General features: G+C 38.7%; 1 protein-coding gene across 1 annotated transcript in view; it reads left to right on the top strand.

Annotated features, from left to right (window-relative positions):
- Positions 1-11,543: 11,543 nt before the first annotated feature.
- The window catches only part of SDHAF3 (succinate dehydrogenase complex assembly factor 3), a 29,170-nt gene continuing 17,463 nt past the window's right edge, over positions 11,544-23,250 (top strand). Inside the window, exon 1 of the mRNA XM_039711865.1 lies at positions 11,544-11,861. Within this exon, the coding sequence (XP_039567799.1) occupies positions 11,559-11,861 (303 nt within the window). The 5' untranslated portion in view covers positions 11,544-11,558. The remainder of the gene's footprint in view (positions 11,862-23,250) is intronic.

Here is a 23,250-nt window from a genome sequence, read left to right as displayed (position 1 = left end):
AACAAGCAAAAAATGGTTCAGTCTGTGATTATAACGGTCTAAAAGGGTCCTCCTCATAGCAATAAAAGAGAAATCTGTGATAAAAGTAATCTGACCATCAAAATATTGCAGGAAGTTCTGACCAGACCATATACATCAGATGATTCCTTCTGTACATTGCATAGCAATGGGACAACTGTGGGCTGGATTTCCCTCCTCAAATAATTTCAGAGCGTCAGAATTGGCATTTGATTCCTGACTGGCAGCATTCAGGACACAGTACAAAACAGGAATGTGTATATCTGTGAGGCTGCTTGTTTGCATATGTCATCCTGGATTTCGGTTCTGAAAGGCTACATTCTATCAAGACAAGAAAACATAAGCAAGAACAAGGAAATGTCTGCCATATTTTTCTGATATGTGTAACTTTTATAAACAGAGCTCTTATGGGATATGAATTGTCATGTTAAACACAGTGACACCTAACAGTGAGTAAAAAATAAATCAGATGCAGATTTCTGGCTGCGGTCCTATGTCACCACACCATCCATGACTTTTGCAAGTGGTCATGTATGTTAGTGGTTTTCACACTGCAGTAACTGGGATGCAGCCTGCACGGTGTGACACTCATGTCCCTGTTCAATGCTAATATAAACCCTCTGTCTTTCATGCTGGCAGGCGGGTGCACCATGTGTCCATGGGTGCATTCCACAATAATTCTGGGTAATAATTATTCCCAGAATAATTACTAGGGAATAATTATTACCCGAATAATAACTATGACTCTGTGGAGTCCCCCTAGTTATTGTCTTCCCTCATTTGATTTTAATTTACATTTCCTATGAACGTACTCACATAGAAATATTAAAAAATATTTGTTTAGATAACAAAGGGTGAGCTTAGGTTTTTTTTTTTTTTCTTCCTTCCAAACCCCAAAAATCTGCTGACTGTCTCAACCAGCCAAGAAGATGTTCACTGGTAACCTTCACTCCCCCTCCAAAAAGCATTGAACTGCCTGGGTTATTTCTTTAAAGAGAAACTGTGATGTCAAAATGGGACCTAAAGAGAGCAACTTTAAACACAATTCTTTTAACAAACCAAAGACTCCTGGAGACATTTCTATGTTTATAATTTCCAGTGGATACAGGGGATTTTCTTGAATCCTTTTTACAAATAAACATCTTCCACTCAGTCAATCATCCCAGACAGTGCAGCCTTATGCATTACGGATTTACGGAGTAAAAATTATGACAAATTAATGACTTAAACTTGAAACAAATCAGCTAATTTTGTTTACTTTGGAAGAGTGAGAAAATACAGAGGGCCAGCTAAATACTCGAAAAATATTTATGAAATCTTAGAAAGTAAATGTGGGAGGGTTAAGCACTCTGGTTAAAAACACAGATGGAATAACGTTTGTCCTTAGGTGTGCCAGATCACTGCCATTTCCACTTAAACAAAGTTAGGAGAAGACTTTTACATAATTTTCCTCATTCCTGTCTACAATACAGACATCTGTTTGCATATGTGGATACATAAATATGTACCTTCTCCATAAACATATGTAGAGATGAACCAGAGAACTTTGCATGCACAGAACAGCAGTCTCCATCTGCACAGTACACTTCAGGAGCGAACTGCATTATTCGTTTTGTGTGCTCACTTTGAGACACCCTGGAAGTTCCTGCTTTTTGGGAGTACAGAGTCCATGCCATCCTTGGGACACTTAATCCAGACTCCAGACGTGAAGAACACTGTTTCCAGCCTTAGAGTTTCATCTGTCAAGGCTAAAGACAAAACTCCTCTAGGACATGCAAAACTGGACACAGGAACACCCTGGGTGAGGGGTGAAGCCAAGAGAGGCAGGTGAGGATGCTGATGTTGAAGCTACTCTCATTTTGCCTTGATCCCTTGTTGGTCCTGGGTAAACCTCTTCATTTTCTTCAGCAAGGAGACACCCAGTGAGGAAGGAACAACTACTAGACAGTGAATAAGCCAACTTATTGGAATGGCTGAACAACATAACCACACTAATAATTCTTAGCAGTTTTTAGTCCTCATCTCCTTTAAAATACATTTTTTTTCATCCTGTGGCAACACTCAACTGCCTTTCTCTGGTCCTGCAGTGTGGCACAATGCTGAGATTTGGCTTACCACCATCTGGAGATGAGATGGATAGAATAAAAAACTTCCACTTTGCCAAATGACCAAATACAAAGAGTTGTCTTTGACCACTTCCCATCCTTCTCCACCCTAAAAAGACCAACCAGAAAATGGAACAGGATGTATATAAAATATCCTGAAGCTTGTAAGCATCTCCTCGTAGTAGGTGTTCATATGACTTTTGAATGTTTCAGCATATCTTTAGTTCTCTTTGATTCTTCTGAGGTTATATGGGTGGTTGCTGGCAGAATTACACAAATACAGTCTTCACAGCTCAGCAATCCTTGCATCCAGATTTGGAGCTCAATGTGGGTGGCATAGGAGTAGATGCCAATAAGAAGGCTAGGACAGTGTTGTTACTTTCCAAAGCTAAATGACTCAGTACAGAGCCTTTGCAAGCAGCAATTAAAGAACCAGAAGAATGTTTTGTAACTACTAAAGAGTAAGAGGAAAACCTCATTTTTTTGTAATGATGTTTTATTTTCACTCTTTAATGAATGTTTTAATCTTGCCTTAAGATATATTTCTGTTACTGAATGTCAACTAGAGACAATCGGTATCTTTCAAGTCTTTTGCTGCTAGGGCATTTCCACCTTTGCTGTGGGAACACCTTTCAGTTCATTTTAGGGTTAAGGCTTCAGATCTTAGTAGCTGCATGTTTCTGTTGTTGAGAAAACCTCTATATGATGTATAGAAAGCATTTACTAAAATCCTCATAGACTTTAGATTGATTTGTATGGGTAATATATCTGATGATGATGACAATGATGTATTGTCCAAAAGGTTTTAAATAAAAACTGACACATTGATAGAGTGGGGAATAATACAAAGTTGTCCAAACCTCAGAGACAATATCAACTATTGGCTGAAGCACTGAATTGAGACACAGGAAAGCCTTAAGTGGTTGTACCATCTCTGACGCTGTCTTACTGAAGGCTAGGTTGTCATGAGGACTCAGTTTCTCAAGTTTCCCATATATTGAATGGTGATGGGTACACTCAGACAATCTCAGTGTACCTGGAGGCGCATTTTGATAGGCAAGTGTGCAAAGCAATTGGTGAGTGTCAAGTACACATGAACAGGACACAGTTAATATTGTGGAAAGTACTGGGAAGGGTTACCAGAAAGAAAAAAAAGGCACATATTAATAGCCTTAAAAATCTGATTGCAAAGTAAGCCAGGAAAAATGGTTTTGTAATGTTATTTCAGAAAGTTACAGCAATAAAATTATGTGTGCACTTGTGTGTGTATGTCTGTGCGTGTGTGTGTGTATTTGTGTTCATGGAAATACATATGTGAGTTTGGAGGGGCATGTGGGTGCACATATATGTACATACATTTATATAAAAACAGGTATATGCACATATAGCGTGTGCTACTTGTGTGGCATATCTATTCCTTTGCTTGTACAGCAGCACATGTATCAGACAGACAATACTCGAGAAGGAATTGAAAGTATTTACTGACAGCAAGAGAAATGATTCATATTCTAGTAGCAGAAAAGTAATTTTTGATTTTGTTTTACTTTTTCTAAACCATCACTACTGTTAAGTATTTCTCAACTTGCTGTTTACCAAAATTCAATAGTCAGTTTGGTTAGCTGAAGAATTAAGCTTAGGATCAGTCTGCAATATACACATATTTCACAGGTTTCATATCCTCAGATTTCTCTGAATTGTTTGTAAAAAAAAAAAAAGATTTGAAAATCAAGAACCAAAAATTGCTTAGCAGTTCCACAGGGAGGGAGGAATTACTCCAAATTTACACTGTGAAATGTTCCAGTTATTGTCACGACTAAGTTTTCAAGACCATCATCATATCCCAGTGGATTTCCAAGCATATGAAGTGCAGCTCTCCTGGGAAGGTTGAAAAGAAGGGGTATTATCTGAAGACCTGTTAGACCAACTGACTTCAGACCTGCATGGATAATGATGCCTCTGGCTCTGGTGAGGTGTAACAATTTCCAAAACATGTTGGAGATGCCTGTGGATTTCAGAGCACTTTGAAATCCAGGTCTTTAATGAGAAGTTTTGCTCCCAGGGCATAACTTTGAAAGCAGGGTGCAGGAAGAAAATAAATGAGTCCCAGCAAAGCCCTCTGGAAGCTGAGAAGAGTACAGTTTTGCTATATGAAGCTGAACACAGAATGGGTACAATTCCTGTTCTTTTGAAGAATTTCTGAAGTGCTGATCTCATCAAGCACATCTTTTGATGTCAGCTTAATATTTTAAATAGACACTGTACCCTGGACCTCGATGGGATTCTCCAAGTTTTCAAGATGTCACAGCAATCATATGAATTTTAGAGCTCACAGAAAAATCATCTGTCCTACAGAATGTTGTTTTCACCATAAACTCCAGGAGTACATTGCTGCACCATTAAACAGTTTGCTTTCAAGGTTCATCGTAAAGGATTTTTAAATGTACATTATCTTTATACCCTACTAATGAATATAAAAAAATTATAACTTCTATATGATGGGAAAATAAAATTAGAGAATAAACAATGCTAGGACACTTTGTAATTGCTTTATCCCATCAGTGAAAAGTCTCCAGCTTTTTTCCTTTGTAGAGATTGTGACCATCCTACTGTCTAACACATTAGACTGAAAGAGTTCAAATTTTTTTTCTCTACATTTTGGTCTGTGCTTTCTATAGCACCTGGAGCTGCTATTGCTCCATAGCATACAAGAACAAGTTATCTTTTGACATCTCAGTTTAAAAGCAAATCTCAAAGAAGTAAAAAACCAAATGCCACTTCCACAAAGCAACAAGCACTTTGTGATCACTAACTTACTTGTTTTGAGTCTAAAAATTATTCCTGTGGCCCCTTGTAAATAACTTTTGTTTTGGTTTAGGAGAAGTGAAAAGCCATTATTCACAAAGCAACAGCAATAAACTCACTATTAAAAACCATATCTCACTGAGGCGATAATTTCAATACTAAGAAGTGCTACATGTCTTTTGATCACCACTGATTCTGCCTTCAGGTGGTTTGGGGAGGGGGTGGAGGGAGGAACTGATTAACAGTGATAGTGGTGTTGGATAAAAAGGGTTTAAGGAACCTTGAGTATTTATTTAAATACTTTTAAAATATTTTTTTCATGTGGTATCCTATAGTTCTATCCTGAAATCCCAACCATTAACACAAGATGTTATATCAAGAAACCGCATAGGAAAATCCTGACTATCAAGAAATGTAATTACAAATATTACCAGATCCAGTGAATAATAAACCTTGGATGAGTAGCCATCCAGATACACCCCCAGTTTGCAGTGTGGTGCTGAGTTTCAGGGCAGGGAACACAACAAAAGAGCACAAACAGTTTCAGAGCTACGCAGTTTCATGTTGGATTTGTTTTCCTGATTGATTACAACATCAGAAACTGGATAGAGACAAGAGATGCCTATCCAAGGTTGCACATCAAAGGTGATGCCAAATGTTTTAACGTGAGGCCAGTTAAGTATTCCAGAACTTGGCCTGTTGAATTGTCCTGGACAGACTGGATGCAGTCAGAAGGCTTTTAAAGCACTAGAGACCTGAGATGGAACATGTGCTTTGCTGATAGCATATTGTTTATGCCAAAATAATGAATGATGTTGGATTATGCATGCTTCATTTTAAACAGCAGACAATGATCTGGATTTGTGAAACAATAACAATGTTATAGCAAAGCCTTGAACCTGAAAACATGTAACCACTGAGCATGGTAAAAAGAGAAATCCAAACACTCTCAAAGGCTGTCAAAATTTATGTTTGGCTTTGACTTTTGTGGCTTTGCCCTGCTTTGTGCTCTGAGGTGTGCAGCACTGCCTGGACACTTGCAGCTGCACCTCCCATGGTCAGTGCAGTCAATGCCTTTGTTTCTCTCCCAGTGGGAAGGTATGAGCTCCCAGACCAGTAAGAACCACAGGGCTCATGCTTTATTTGTGACATGTAGTCTGCTATCTATATATCTTAAAAAAGCAAGAAAGGATTTCCAATTGATCTGTGGTTACTTCGTGGAGGGAGGGAGGGAGAAAGACAAAGCACAGTCTTCTTCCCAGTCCCCTTTGGCTCAGGACTAATGCCAAAACTGAAGCAGCCACACAGAGAGCAGAGGAAACTTAAAAAAACCTTAATTAGGGAAGAAAGCAAACTAAATAATACTATCATCTGTTTACTTAGAGCTGCAATGCTGCCAGAGAAACCTCACAGCTTGCATTTGTAAGCTATGCTATTCATATAAAACATATTTAAGGAAAACAGGAGACGGGACAACAAGCTTTCTTCTAACTTCATTTAAACATGTTTATGTTGCACTTTAAATTGCTCTTGGGTTAATGTGAAGCTGGGCTAAAAGTTTGGAAGTGATGTAGCCTAGGGAATAGCTTTATTCCCTGAGTTTAGGTTTCAGGGCCTGACAACATATGATCTGGAGCTCCCAGGACCCATGAACACTACTGTTCAGAAGGGGTTCGCTTTTGCTTCCCTCCTGATGCCTTGAGGCTGGGCTATGCTTTTGGAGTCACATATATGTGGTCCTTTCTGCAGCTTTTCAGAATATTAATTTTTAAAATTTGATCATATATGCACTTGTTCTGTTTCTACCCTCTGTTAAAAGCATCAGCATAAAAATTCTGTGCTCTATTTGTGTTATTCTGGAAGGAATTTTAATGGATTTGTGGCCTTAAGTTTTACAATGACTTACTAAGTAAAACAGGAAAACAAAGCCTTACCTATGAATGGTGCACACTTCATATTATATTTGAAATACCAAAATGTGTGCTTTCAATTGTATTTATTTCAGCATCAACATTCTGCTCTTAATTCACCTACTATGTGAATTAAGAGCAGAATATTGCATCTCTTACAAAATTTGAATGCAGTTAAACAGAACAGCACATGTGGCAGATTAACCAAGTGAACTAGTACTGTATTTACCAAAAAGATTGTTCACAAGAAGACACACAGCAATTCCAAATAAATGACATTTTTCAAATTCTGTTTGAATTTTCAAAAGTAGAAGAAATGTTTTGTAATACAGGCAATCTTTTGGATGTTTTATTTGAACGTTGAAAACAACAATAGCTTAAGGATGAAAAAGATTTCCGGCTCACGGTCTGACTTGGCACCATCTATAAAAGAGAGTGTAGGATTTTCCCCCTAAAACCATCTTGCCTGCCATTACATTGAGTTTTGATGCTCTTTAATCATTCTACCCAAAATTTTAATTTTGAATCAGTTCACTGAGTAGAACTCTTTTAGAAAATTTCCACTGAATACTAGATGTTTCTGAAATGAGATTAAAGAAAACCCTCACAAGGTTAATCACAATCTTCTCTTTTTCTTTCACAACACTTCCCTGAGACATGCTGCTGCCTGTGTGCTTTGAAATCCAGTGCTGGACTAGGGAGAGGAGATGGAGGTGGGGAGATGGTGAGCAGGAGGGTCCACGTGCAAGCCTGGCACTCCTCTGGGCTGATGTTGCCTACACTTGGCTTGCTGCAAAGCTCTGCTCTCACATATTCAAGCAGAAACTTGAAGAGTTTGGTAGCTAAATACTTTGAATATTTTAACACACTTGGCATCTTTCATGTCTGCAGGAGGCAAGCAGAGCTTCCTCAGGAACTGTCAAAAATTTGTTTTGAATGATATGGATCATGTGCTTCAGATGAAAGTACAAGAAATCCTGCAATGAATGAGCAGCTCAAGCATAAGCAGAACTTCCTTTTAATGTCCAAAAGCTATCAGCATGCCAAGCATGTAATTGACTGTAGTCCAAAAACAGCTGTCTCTCCCTTCCAAAATTGTCATGTGCTATATTTATTTCATCAGAAGTGTGCTCTATTTGTTTTCATCCTACTATCAGATGCATGTGTGAGTACCTGAAGACATCCAGATGAGCTGCACCAAATTACATTTATTATGGCATCTTTTTTCCTCACTGAAATGGAGCTTTTGGAAGAAAATCATCTGTCCTGCTCTCACTGCTATGCTCTGCTGACCAGGCTGGAGCATACCAAGAACAGGCTGCATGAAGAACCCCAAGCCAGACATGGACAGGCAGCTGCCTCTGCAGCCAGCAGCAAACACGTCTGGTATCATCATCAGCTCTTCCCCAAGCCCTGGGGAAAGAGCTGGTCCAGTTTTAGCAGCATCCACGCACAGTAGGTCGCATGTCCAACTTTTGGGTGGGTTTTGAAGCAGACAGTGCCATGCTAGGACTGATTTTGCTTCTATTGAATCGTGGACAAAACTCTAGTCCACTTTGACAGAGGCAGAAGCATCCTCAGAATCTCTAAGCAGACATGGCTTTTTCTAAGTAATTTATGAAAGTATTAATTTTCTGTTTATATTTTCTACAGAGAAGGGGTAATTCAGTGTCTTTTTAGTTTATAAGGCACATTGGAAGGTGCCATAGAATGTTTAGTGGACAACCTGTGCTGTCATAACAGATCTTTGGCTTGTTTTTTGAATCTGGCTTGGTCTGGAATAGCATGAAAAAAGAAACTGTCTTGAATATATTCAAATACTTAGAGAGTTTGTTAAAAACTTAATAATTCTGAAGTGAGAGACGCAATTTTATTGTGATCTGCACAGTGCAAAAAAGAAAACATGGAACAGGGCTATACTTTTTTTTTTTTTAATAGCAGGAAATGAGACTGTACTTTAACATTAATCCACAATTTAGAGAAAAGATTGCATATTATTCTGTGGGGTATATTTTAAATATGACAATACAATTTAGCTTCATCAGAAGTACCAACAGTTCTGGAAAGAAATACCACTTCATTGCATTCTATATTTAATCATTTATTTTGATTCATAAAAAGAACTTCTCTCAGGATGCTCTTGATAATTTAAAAAATTACAGCAATTATACCAGCTCAATAAATACTTCAGCTTCATCTTCTTTAGTCAACAAAGTACTGATAAAAGGAAAAAATAAACATGGAAGTGTTCCTCCAGTCATTCTATATTTGGAATTAGGACTGTAGCAAACAACATGGTCATCCTGACAGTTTCACAGCTCAGAAGGATGGCTAAGAAACCACTTTGCATCCATGCTTTACCACAGATTTCTTGTATATCCTTGAGAAAAGGCTCACACATGCACTAGCCATGCAAATAGAGATTTAATATATTGGCTAAACCACTCCACCTGCCTTTGTCTTGACCTGGTGCAGGGTCGACACTGCCTCCCCAGATCCAAGGGTACTATGATGGAGCATGGCACAAAGACACTCTGGTATCTTTGTAGGATCCACACCAGTTCTAGCAAAACAAACACTGACCCAGTGCTCTAAAGCCCAGTCAGACACAGAATAATCCATTATGGGTTGTCTAAATCACATGTACTACAGTACAGCCTTCTATGGACACTTGAGGAAGCAGTGGTTAATTGCCTCCACCTGCCCAAAAAGGAGTGGGATGAACACTCTCCTGAGGTGCCTCTTTCTTTGATGCAAACTATGAGGTGCTCTCAGGCTGTGGAGTACCAGGAGCAGGACAGATGCCCCAGTGCCCTGCACAGAAGCAGTGCTGCCTGGAAGCAGAGGCAGGCACCAACAAGAGGCAAGCAAAGGAGTTGTGCTCATGTGTTAACTAAAATTGTATCTGGATTCCAAGTGTGGCACAGACATTTTGAGTATTGATGACTGAGAAGTCATTATATGGAAATAATACCTCTAATATTGTATCATATCTGAATGAGTTTTCATGGTGAGTCCGTTTGTGCCTGTACACAAAGAATATGGCACTCAATTGCCTCTGCTGCTTCACAACATTGCCTGATGGTGCAGAGACCTCCGAGGACTTAGGCATATAAAAATTGTTATCTTAGACTGTTATCAGCAGCTTGATGAACTTACAGCTCTATCTTCTGCTCCATGGGGAATTCACTGATAAATCCTCACTCCTCTTGCAGCACCTAGGGAAGGTACAAGGATGAGGCTCAAGAGCTGCAGCTGAAGCAGCCTGGAGATGCAGAGATGCTGCAGGAATCCTCCTGGGCAGGAACTGCCTGCCCCACAGCATGGGCAAAAATGGCTTTTGGTCTCTGTGGACAGAAAGATGAGATGTAAGAAATGTTGAAGGTCACAGATCTGCCTGAGTTGGTATTTGAGCCTGGTGAGTATCTGAGAGGCAAAGTCAGTGTCCAGCAGAGGGCTTAAGCAGGCCATGGAAGAAGAAGACTCCTAAAAACCACACAGGGTGGATGTAGCAAGGAGGAAGCTCTCAATGTGCAACATTTGTACATACTCAATGTTGAAGGTCACAGATCTGCCTGAGTTGGTATTTGAGCCTGGTGAGTATCTGAGAGGCAAAGTCAGTGTCCAGCAGAGGGCTTAAGCAGGCCATGGAACAAGAGGACTCCTAAAAACCACACAGAGTGGATGTTGCAAGGACAAAGCTCTCAATGTGCAACATGAGTACGGTGGTCAAGATATAATAAAATATTTAAATAAGTTCTCTAAATGAATGCACCCTGAGGTGATTCAGAGGAGTTACATCAATGCCAATAAGTGATACAGCAAATTGGTTTTCTAACCTCAATCCTTTTAAACTGTGAACATATTGAAAGACATATGGTAACAAAATTATTTAGGTCCAGAAATCCTCCCTTTAAACTGTGAACATATTGAAAGACATATGGTAGACAAAATGCTTTAGGTCCAGAAATCCTCCTTCAAAGAAATGTCTGCAGAAAATACAGTTTGAAAATATAGCAAGACAAATCAGTTTGAGGATCAGGCCACCTCTGCCAGGGCCCGACTGCTCACTCTGACAGCATCACCATGAGAAGGACAGGAGACCGTTGTTGAGAATAGCTGAACCTATAAGCATTTGCTTTTATTTCAGTAACTTCGTGTTATTGGTAACTTCAGTTTTCCATCAATTAAGTGCTTAGGACAATAAATAAACACAAAGAAACAGTAGTCAGTAAAACAGTCTATACTTTGCTCTTTACTCTACTGCTCTCATATAATGACTTGGGCTTTCGATGAGGCAGTACATTTTTGTCATTTCCTACTATTTTAGTAAAGCTTAATGCTCCCTGGCCCTATGGAAATGTTTCCTTTTTGTTCTGAATCATGAGTAATTTCACTGGCTGGAAGGAGCTTAACACTCACCCGCAATGAGGCAGGACTTTTGCCACAGCTGCCACTGCCTGACTCTGCTTTTTCCATTGTATCTATGACTGCTGACATTTGAAGGTTTTTCCACATGGGTGAGTTGGATGTGATGTTAAGCTGCTGAAAAAGCTTTACGGAGAGCTAGGGAGTTGGAGTTTGAGCTGTAAGGGGAAGGCAGGAGAACGCAGGAGCTCGGTAGTGACAACGTGGTGGCACAAAGTCCCACGGGGCAGTAAGGCTTCTCGCCAAGACTCCTCTCGTCTCATAGTGAAAATGCAAGAAAATCACATTTAAGTGTATGAAGCTTGGGCTTAGTGGCATAATTACATTCTTACAAGTAGTATTTGCAACCCCATTGCTTGGTATCGCTCTAAACGCCACCGTCGAGACACAGGCTCCGAGTTTGCGGGCAGCGCGGCCCCACACGGCGCGCCGAGCCCCGCGGAGGAGGCGGCGCCGCCTGTACCGCCGCATCCTGCAGCTGCACCGCGCTCTGCCGCCCGCCCTGCGCGACCTGGGCGACCGCTACGTCAAGGAGGAGTTCCGGAGGCACAAGGCGGCCGGGCCCGCCGAGGCCCAGCGCTTCCTGCGGGAATGGGAGGCAAGTGCCCGGCGGCCCGCGGGGCTGGGACGCGGCCGGGAGCGGCGGGGCCCGGCGGGGCGCAGCGCAGGCCCCGGCAAGGTCAGCGGCGCCGGGCGGCCGCAGCTGTTCCGATGTTGGGCTCGGTGGTCTCAGAGGGCTTTTCCAGCCCAGCTGATCCCCTCTCCTCGGGCAGGCTCTCCTTACAGAGCTGCAGAGTGCCCTGTAACTCCATGTCTCTAGGCAGGTTATCTTTTATGGTTCTCAGTGCCTTGCCTCAGATGTGTGTGAGCATACTTATGCACACACAGGTATATGTAACAGAGTGACCTCAGTTATGTAATTAGCTATGTATAAATATATAAATAAAAATAAACGCACAATTATCTATATGATCTATAATAATGCATTGTATAAGTCTATATAAATATTTATAACTACATACATAACTAATTGTGTGATTATAATTAGTTAAATATAGGTGTAAATAGCTTCCTTGTGACTTGCATTTCATTTCTGAGTAACATTTTTTCAGTGTTTCCTAAGGAAATAAGTCTTATGTGAACATTGCTTCTCTGCTTAATGCCCTTCCCCTGAACTTCCTGCCTGGTTTCACCGAGGAGAGAAAAGCAGATCACTCGCGAGTGGTGAGGTTGTAACAAATTCCACAAGCAGCAGAGGAAGGAGACCCATAAGGTGCTTTCCCCACGTGCCTGGACCCCAGTAGATATCATCATAATAATAGGTCCCCAAGAAGTCCACATGCAGGTAAATGTATAGGCAATTCACAGAGGAGGAGCTTCAGTTAAAGCATGAGCACAGCTGCAAGAGACAGATGTATAGACAGGCTTCCCATTAATTTTCCTTGAACTCCTGGCTTGGTAGTACTTTTGAATCTCAAAACTGTTTTCCTTTTTATGTGAGGAAATTCTGTTCTGCTTTGCAGCGGAAGGTGGTTAGCAAAGGTAGCACCCATTGCCTCCCAGTTTACCAGAAGAAGGGTAGTGGGGGAGCACTCCCCCATCCCTTCTACCTGCAGTAGCTGAAATATTGTGGGTTCAAGTAACTGGGACATCAGGAATAAGCAGGGAGAAGACTGCCTGGTATTCTCTGCAGAGGAAAGGAATAAGTGTATTTTAATTGCCTCTTGCCAACTGATAGATCCTCAAATCAGAGAAATTTGTATCAACCTCTCAAATGCCTGATGCTATTGTAATTTTCAACTGCCGTTTACTTGATACTGCTGAAATGTTTCCGCATCACTGCTTTCAGTTTTAACATGAGCTAAAGAGACAAGTTACAGGTTACTATTTTCAGTGCTAAAATCTTCCTTAAAATAGTTTTAGAAAAGGAAGGAAATGTTTACATTGAAATATCTTTAGCCATTTTTAAAGTGAAGTATACAAGTAGTGAAAATGTTTCTCAGTTCTGAAATGTTTTAAAGGTAGATTATAGGGAAAATGGTGACAAAAATTAGACTTCAAGTAACAAGCTGAATTTTGAAACCTGACATTTAGTGCTATTAGCTATGATATGTTCAAGGAAAGGAAACTAATTTAATAACTGTTTTGAGTGTATGAATATAAAGAACTTTGCAAATATGTCTGTCTTTTAACAAGATGCTGGGAGATATTAGCACATAGTTAATGTGTCTCTTCTCATCTTTAATTTTTGTTTTGTTCTGGGGTCTTTTTCTCACCCAAATAATAATTTATTTTGAGTGCTAAATTTAAATCACACTTTCACATTTTTTGGCCTGTGAGACTTGCTTTGCATCTTATGTTATGCTGTGATTCCCAGCCCCATGAAGACTTGAATGAGGTAATTGAGGAAAGTGTACTGTGAACAAATTGAGGTTAGGTAACTCCGCTAATTAGTTCATATTGGAGTCAGTCCTCTGTCCTGGTTTTGGCTAAGATAGAGTTAATTTTCTTTGTGGTGGTTTGTTCAGTGCTGTGTTTTAGATTTAGTGTGAGAATAAAGTTGGTAGTGCACTGCTGTAGCTGTTCTTACGTGTGCTTACTCTAAATCAGGTGTTTTTCAGATGCCCATGCTCTGGCAGTGAGGAGATGCACAAGAAGCTGGGAGGGAGAATGTCCAGGACATCTGACCCAAAGTGGCCAAATAGATATTCCACACCATCCAACCTGTAGTATGTTCAGTAAATAAACTGGGGGAAATTGGCCATGAGGGGTTGATCACTGCTCAGGCGTGGGCAGGGCATCAGTCAGCAGGTGGTGAGTAGTTGTATTGTGCACCACTTGCTTCTCCTCTGTTTTATTCTTTGCACCCTTCCTGGGCAGCAGGACACTCTTTTGAAATAGGCTGGAAGCTCCAGGACAGTTCTTTCAGGACACACCAGCATAGCTGTGAAGTGCTTAGGTTCTTGCCTGAGAGTCACCCAGTTAGCCACGAGTGAAGCTGAGATAATGCTGCTGTTCATGTAGCCTATACCATCACTGTACTTCTTGCCTCTAATTTTATTAAACTAAACAAAAACCAATCAAACCAAACAAAAAAAAAATCCACCTAAACAAATCACTACAACATTATTACAAACTGGTTGTTTAAATTTCCTGTTAAGTGTCTTTTTTTTTTTTTGAAAAATACATGCTTACAGCTCTGATAATAGTATTTTGGCATGTTGTGTTTCCAACTTTTTTGTTCCCACTTCGCTTGTTCATTAGGCTAAGCATATACCTTGCTGTATGCACTTTGGTGTTCTCGGTATTCAGCTCCCATCTGGAAATGTTCTTTCCTCATGCCTTCTGTTGAAGGCATCTGGTACAGAGTGGCATGATGTCTCGTGTTACAGAAAATTACTATTCTTAATTTTATGTTAAAGTAATATATTTTGATGTATATTCATCAGAGGGTAAAGATTGTGGATATGATGATTGCAGTGATGTTTCTTGAGTCTGAGTGAGGATTTCAATATGAAGTGTAATCTTAATAAGTCATCTGAAATGCTTTTTGAATGAAAATTTCCAAGGATGTCTTATTTTAACATGGAACTACTTGACTGTTGCTAAAACTCTTCAGGCTCTCTTTGGGTAGTCAGACCTTCTGGGTCTGCCTGAAGTTTATAGCCTGTGGTGTGCTTTCTTGTCCTCCAATTTGATTCATATTAGCTGAACATTTAGAAAACAGGCATATTGAGGTTGTAGCCAGGTGGGAGTCAGCCTCTTGTCCCAGGCAGCTAGTGACCTGGTGAGAGAACATAGCCTCAGGCTGTGCCATGGGAAGGTTCAGGTTGGACATCAGAAGGAATTTCTTACCAAAAATGGTTGTTAAGAACAGACTGCCCAGGGAGGTGGTGTAGTCACTGTCCCTGAAGGTGTTCAGGACATGGCTCTTAGTTCAGGATGTGGCTCTTAGTGCTGTGTTTTAGTTGACAAGTTGTGTTTGATCAAAGGTTGGAGTCCATGACCTTAGAGGTCTTTTGCAGTCTGAGTGATTCTGTGATTGTGTCTCACAAATGGAGCAAATTTCCTTTATTTCTTATGAGACATAGTGGAAAACCTGTAGGGACATTTCTAAGATCAGCTTTAAAAATAAAGGAGGGGAGACAGGAGGTAAAAAGCTCTGAAATTATATGGCTGTAGTATATGAGTGGTTCATGTTGTTTTCCTGTAAAGGAGATGAGTAGGGCCCTCATCTTGTTTAGAATGCACAGGAATTGAGGGATTTAGTATTAGAGCCAACCATGTAGATGGCTAATGAAATTTTGTAGGAAACCTAAGCTGACCTTATTTGCATTTTTGAAATAGGGAAACTATCCATTGAATGTTCTTGGAGGAGTTTTTAAGTGGGTATGACCAATAGTAGGCTGCAAGTCCATATGTGCTTATGTAAAAGTAGAAGAATATAAATATTGTGGTATTGGATTGCTAGTTTGTGTCTGGAAACCTGCTGGAAAATATTAAAGTGGGATACAAAGAAAGTAAACTTTGTTGTTCAGGAATTATGCTTGTTCAGGTAGATTCAAATTAAGCATATAAATTATTAATATCTGTTCCTATCTATTTTCTAAATATTTAATATTTTAATTAAAATAATTGGTACTCGTTTACAGGAGACCGCTGATATAATTAGATTGATACTGATTATTACCTTGGAATGGTACTGAATTAATGTTGACAGGTATGATAAGTCAATTAGTTCAGCAGTCTTCTAAATCATGGTAGCTGATGAGAATGCTTACATAAGATAAGTAATATTAAAATAGTATTGATTACTTAATTTCAGATTGCAATAGGTGCAATATTCAGCTATATAATTTCAGTAACAATTTGTTTCACATTTAAGCATTAATTTTGAAAATGACCATTTTGTACATGGCTTTTTTAAAAAGCCTGACCCTGTAGATGAGAGGGCCTGGACTGTGTCTAGGACAGGCAGAATCATTCTGCAGAATTACACATCATTTTCTCAATTTAATAGATTGAATAAATTGCCTTTGAAATTCTTTGGTTACTCTTGACCCTGAAAATCTTTTTACAAGCTTTCAAGTGAACTGTCACGTAGCCTCTCAGGAATGACTAAATTTTTGAATCAGTGTATTTGATGCAATACAAATAATTGTCATTCATCCAATTTATTTCCAGTTGCCTGCGTCACTTGCAGCATTTACTTTGCTGGGATGATTGTGGGGTGCTGTCATATCTCAGAGAATATAGTAGTTCTGATATATCTTTTTCTGCTCATCAGCAGATACACTTGCAGAACTTTTTGCTTCTTAATTTTCTGGGCAAGTATAATCTTCCCTCCCCTTCTTGATTTATTTTTAAACTACTGGCACTCAAAAATATGTTGAAATGTTGAATGGAGAATTTGAAGAGCAGATAGTCCAAGAGGGTGGAAGAGGAGATTGTGGCCAGTACTGGAGCCAGACTGAAATGGGAATGGGATGTGTGGGTTGCCTTTTGTGCTGTCTTTCAGCAAATAATGTAGATAGTATGAAACAACTGCTGGCATTCTGAATTCTGCTCTCAGTTTCAGTGAAGTACATTACATAAGAGATGTTTTCTTTGCCTGACAGAGAAATAATTTTTTTTTTAAGTAAAATATGTATTTAAGTTTTTTGCAATTTTATTACTTTTATTTAAGTGAAATAGGATTTTAGAGTGGTATTTCAGTTTAACATTACTGGATACATTGGAATTAGCTTTTAGTGATTTTTATGGCTATCTGGATGAAAACCTTCTTATTAAGAGTAAATTCCTACTGAGTCCTATGTTTTTATCCCCCACTTAGGGTGTTCACTAGTTATTAATCTGTAAGAACTAAATTGGAGTCAATTTCCTCTATTTTCTTTTGTATTTCTCAAAAGGTAGGAAGGAATTTTGCACTTTTCTGAGAGCCAGGGAGTTGTGGCTGATAAACTGAAGAGCATGTGGGATTTGGGCATGAATGGCAACATGAAATCAGGCTGCTGCTCTGACCTGGCATTCCTGGTGGCCTGCTTAGCTGTAGGATTTGAAATCTACCTCTGATGAAATTTTGCTTGGGTGCACCCATGATTTGGTGAGTGTCCTGAATTAGTGTTTAAGTGCAATTGCAAAGGTTGACCTTTTGTTGTGAATCCCTGTTGTGAAATTTCATGCAAATAACGTCTTTTTTCATATTATGCCATCAGTTTTACCCTTTCAGTGCTCTTTCAGATTTGGGTTTAGAAGCAGGAGCTGGTGTCTGCTTGTCTTCCATAGAGAATCCAGGCAGTCTGGGAGCTTTCTGAAGTGGTTAGACTTGGGGTAGCCAGGTGGATACCCACTGCCTTGTGCATGATGCACATCTGTTGCAGGAAGGGGAGTTTGTTACTTCTCACCTGGAAAGCAGCATCATTGTCTTTCAGGTTCACCTGGCTGCTGCTGAGGCCAGTGATTTCTTATTGGGTTGGTTGTTTTTTTGTGGATTTTTTTTCCTTGTGTACATGCTGGTTTTAGACCTTTAGTGTATTTTCTAAATTAAAAATTTTATAAATTGTAGCATCAGTATTCTCAATGCTTCTGTCATGTTACTATGCCAATTATCTGTGTGCTATCATATCTATGATTGCATGTAGCTAGTCAGAGGGCTGTTTTTCTAACTGCTTATGTGCTAGTTGAAGTTTTTATTTACATCTGTTTTGACACAGCAGGAAATCATATTCAAGTCATAGGGGTGACATCCAATACTTGCTTGTGCCAGTCACCTCAGGTTTAATGCAAGTATAAATACATGATGTGCAAATAGGTTTATAAATTTCAGATAGTTTCGTAGCATGCCTTGGATATTTAAAATGTGGCGTGAATTGAATCCCTGATCTGAAGTTTCTTGGCAGAGCATAGCAATTTTATTAGTTCCAGCTTAGATTGAGAAGTTTAAATTGCTGTAGAAGAGGGATGCATCTCTAATGAGTTTTAGCAGTTTATTCCTTACATTGAATAGCACTGAGAGGCCATATGTCTCAGGGTTGAAGATGCTGTAGAAGTTTTGTGAATGTCTGCTCCATGAGCAGAAACCTGCACCTTCCTAATGAGTACAGGCTAGTGACAGGCAGTGTAAGAACGGGTCTCTAAATAAGAAAAGAGCCAGACACAGTAGAAGCAGAACCAGTAATGGAGAATTTACAGAATTGTCAGTTTAAAAGGTAATTCAGGTTTCCATCTAGTGGTGGTATAAAATTCTGTCCAAGCCATGTGAGACAGCATGTGCATAGCCATGTTCCTGGCATACTATTGTACTTGTGTATATGTGTGAAACTTAGGGAATCAAAAGCCTTTATTATGTATAAATTATATATGTAGTAGCACATAATTCTCAGGACCTCCAGATTTTTTTAAAGGCAGAGCTGCAATGACCAGCAGTCTGTTATTTTGTGCATTGAGATATCCAAATACTCTTATTTGCTGTGAATTAGGCTGATTCCTCTTTTTCATTATTCCATGACAGCCATTTAAAAAAGTTTAACTTAACACAGGTTACTGAAAGCAAATAGGTTTCTTAAAAGGTTTTCTTCAAGTTGTATGTGTGCAAGTATGAGTGTTGTTAGATTTCTTGCTTTCTCTTATATGTAAACAAAACAGAAGAAAAAGGAAACAGGAACAGATGGGTATTCTGATTCTTTTGTCCCAGTGTTTTACCCCTATTTTTAGTATTTAAAGTATTCTGCAGTAGAATTTAGAAAGCCTACCAGATTAGGTTTTGAGATGAAGGTTAACAGTTATTGAAAGATGGATCAAGCAGTATGATGCTGCAAAGATGTTTATTGACAAAAGGCACAGATAGTTACATTATTTTAGCTTCTGCATAACAAAACAATTTCCAATTGTTCTGTCTACGTGTGATTTAGTACAGGCCATAATGTATATGTTTTCTTTTGCACAGCAGGCTGTTCTGTTCTTTGAGAAGGGGACATGGTTTCTGCAGTTCCTTCTTCATGTATCTTTCTCAATTTCTGCAGTTCTTTTTCCCAGCTTTTTCTCGCAGCTCTTGCTGTACAATCTTCACCAATTCAGGGGTGTTGTTCATGTCCTTTAACTCATTCTGCTCTGCAGCACGAGGTATTGAGGTCTGAACTTTGTTGCGTTTTAAGACAATGTAGTGTCTTAAATACCACATGGGTCAAACAAACAAACAAACAGAGTATGAATTGCAGTTGCAGAGTTTTGAGGATTTCTGCTTGTTTGTATTTTATTGGCACCTTCCTTCTAGCATTTGTTTGGTACTTGTGTGAATATTGTCAGCGTGTAGTGTTTTGTAAGCATGGTAGGTTTTTTTACCGCCTTGTCAGTGCATTTCCACTATCAACACTGTAAACACTGCCAACTTTCTACAAGTGCTGTCAAGTACCATATTTTGTAATTACTGCAATAATATTATGAGTGCTGTAATTGCATATACTGTATAGATATGCCTTTCTGTCCTGTGTAGACAGAAAATTGATATTTTCTGCAAGGTAAAATGGTATCTGGAGCACATTAGAATAATTGTTTAGAAACTTTTTTTTTTTCTTCTTTCAGTGTAATGTGAGGTTGCACAAATAGCGTTATGGATATTGGAGGATTTTAAAGCCCCAGATTTTTTATATATAGAGCTATACTTAGGACATACTGATGTGTACCCATTGAAGAATGAAAGGGTTTTTTACACAGTTCACTGATATTAAAGTAATTTAATTGCATATTGTTTTTTGCAAGAAGTTGAACCTCAGATTTTGACCTCATAATCTTGTATTTAGTGGCATCTTTATCACCATTCATGTTGCTTTAGCTGTCTTTTGTAATGCTGAGAGCTTTGTCTGTTTTGAGGCTGAAGCTGACTGGATGTATGTACAGCCATACATCTTCTTAGAGATATCCTGCTTTTTGTGCAGCTCACTCCTGGGAATCCATCGAGCAGAAAATTCCTGTTGAAATATATTTTGTTTCTGTGTCTCAAAGCTGCTAATTTCGAACTATATTTTTGAAGGATATAATTTAGAAAATATATTTAAACATAGTATCTGATAAAATGTTTGAACTTCTAGCTTTTGAAGGTCATTTCCAGAAGTAATGTATAGTAATTAGGTATTTCTAATGAACAATTAGAATCCCTCCTAGAAGCACAGTCACTTTGTGTTGGATTTGAGGCTTATTGAAATGTGGGGGGGGGTCGAGTCCTGTTAATGTCCTGTTTTTTATTGTTTCAGGGATATTAGTGAGAGACAGAGCAGTCTAAGATGAAAGAGAGATGCACTTTTTTCCTTACTGCAGTAACTAGGTAAATCTGTGAAATTCCTTCTAAATTGATCTTGCACCCATGTTTCAAGGCTGGCTAACACGAGACACAATGATGCATCTTCTCTTTCTCCGTGGGAATTATTGAATGGTGTAAACTTGACTTATTAAACTATTTTTATACAACTTTATTGTATTTTTTCCTTCTTGCTGAACTATTCTATTCAGTAATTTAGAGGAAATGAACATTAGGTCACTGAAACATTATTTTTTTTCTGTTCTTTTTTTTTTTTTTTTCTTCCTGAACCAGAAGAAACGTGGTGGAAGGGTTTATGTCCCCATCACTGTTGCTTCTTTGGAGATATCATGGCTGGAGGTGTTGGGTGGTGTTGAAAGTATTGATATTTGCATGGAATAAGCCAGAGAAACTGGTTTATTTGTTTTTGTGGCCATCAAATACCATTTATTTATAACCAGTTTCTTGCTTCTTATGATTGCATAGTGAAAGCATGTGGTCTTTGTAGTAGAATTTGGATTCTAATAGGCAGTCTGTATTGAGGTAAGAATTTATATTACATTAACAATCCTTGAGACTTCATCACCTTCTGACTGAAGTCTGTAATGCCCTTATGTGTACTCTCATGGCTGATTTTTGACCTGATGAATCAAAAGTGTTGTTCATAAGTTTGCAGTTTTTAAAGTGCACACATGATGGCAGCAAATACTTAGCTAGAGAAGCCTTGTTCCTATGCTGGAAAAAAGAGGCTGCTGAATTTTCTAATACAAACTAGAATTCCTAGATTCAGTTATTGTTAAATTATTTATTGAAATATATATTGAGAATTGTTAACTGACTGCTGCAAATTCCCAGAAGGGTTTTCAATTAGAAAACTTTACTGGGCTTTCCACCTGGTTTAGTCATAATATTGTCATGATATGCTTTCTGGTTTGGATTTGCATTTGTAAACAGCACTCTTGGGCACGGGGTGTGACTCTTGTGGATGGTGCTGAGCAGGGCCAGGAGTTGGACTGATCCTTGTGGGTCCCTTCCAACTTGGCATATTCTTTGATTATAAAATCCAGATCAGCCGTGGTAGTCCCCAGGAGAGTAACCCAAGAGCAGATGGAGCCTCAATATGTAGATACAAAACTCTTTTAATTTTTTTTTATAATGGATCTATTGAATTTTAAAACTATTGTATTTTTGGAAGTGTACTGTAATAGGCCAAATGGAAATGTTTTTTCCACCAAGTAAAAAGTTTTATTGTTAGTAATGTCACATTTTAGATACTGGTTCAAAGTATGTTGGTATTGCATAGTACTGTTTAGAGTAGGAAGTTTTTTTTTAAAAATGAAAATATAGTATAAAATATTGCTTATTCCTGCTTTATTCCTGGATGCCAGTGAAGCATTTAAACTGAATCTCTTTCTCTTTTTTCTGCCCATTTCAAAATGGATATGGCATATGTCAGTCATCCACCATGATATTTTAAGCCAAAAAGTTACAGATTGCCACAGTTCCAATAATAAAACCTCGTGGAAGGTGTACAAACAGTGGAAGTGGTACAAACAGGCTGCTCTAAAATTAAGGATATTTTGGTTCATGTTCAGTTACTTGTTCTGTCTATGTACTTTATTTGAAGTAGTTTAAACTTGATTTTATGCTTAGAATTAATTTTAAGGTGTTCAGCAAATCATTATATTCTCTTGTTTTGTGGGCCTTTTAAATTCAGTTTATTGTTCACAGTGAAGTACCCTGGTGAGCTATTTAACATCCATTATTACAGTGAGTCATTTTAAGAATTTATTTAAGAGATCCATGATATGAAGGGTTTTAATTAAATAACAAATATGTCTTTTGTTCTTCAGTTCAGCTGCTGATTGAGAAGTGAAAAGAAATTTCATTGGTAGCACTAGCAATGTTGTTCTGGTTCATGGGCAGTTCAGTACCATCAGTGTAACTGAAAGGATTTACACTGTTGAGAAAAACATCATCATCCTGTTGATCAAGAAAGAAGTGAGAGTTACTTTGTAAATAATGTGAACTCTGATTTGTCTTTAAAAAAAAAAAATTATTATTTGTTTTACTGGTGAATCTGATTTTTGTGGAGTCCTTGTCTACCAGCAGATGCCACTCCTCAGCAGCAGAGTGTTTCCCAGACTTCACCAAATAGGAGAAAATAATTGTGGTAGACCTTTGCTTTTAGATATAAAACAATTAAATATTTATATTGCTATAAATATGCTATAAACAATTAAATATTTATATTTTACAATGGAACTGTTTAAAGGTTTGTTTCCTGCTGATGCATTAAACCCCAAGGCTGCAAAAATGGTAGTGTGTGAGGTAAGATGCCTTTGCTCTTCAAAGTATTTTAGTTGAACAGAGGATGACCCAGAAATCCTTTAGGGCTCAGGGAGCTTCACTACAGAAGGTGTAAAGGTGTCTGTGTTGGAATTGCTGAAAATATGTAACAAGAAAGACACAGAAGCTGAAGTCTCAGTGGCTTGCAATAGGCCAAGTCCTTGTAAAACCTTTAAGCATATGGAAAAACAGATGGCCCAGTTGTAAGTGTAATAAGGAACTGAGAAGTGAAAATAGACAAGGAAATCCTGGTAAGAATATTCTGTTTGTAATTTCCAAATTTTGGAAAGACATTGTCCTGTGATTATGTGTCCTGGGACATGAATAATGACGTACTGCTATCTCT

The sequence above is a fragment of the Passer montanus genome, unplaced genomic scaffold, assembly GCF_014805655.1.
Source record: "Passer montanus isolate IOZ18808 unplaced genomic scaffold, ASM1480565v1 scaffold10, whole genome shotgun sequence".
Taxonomy (NCBI): Eukaryota; Metazoa; Chordata; class Aves; order Passeriformes; family Passeridae; genus Passer; species Passer montanus.
This window is presented reverse-complemented; position numbering and strand designations above follow the sequence as displayed.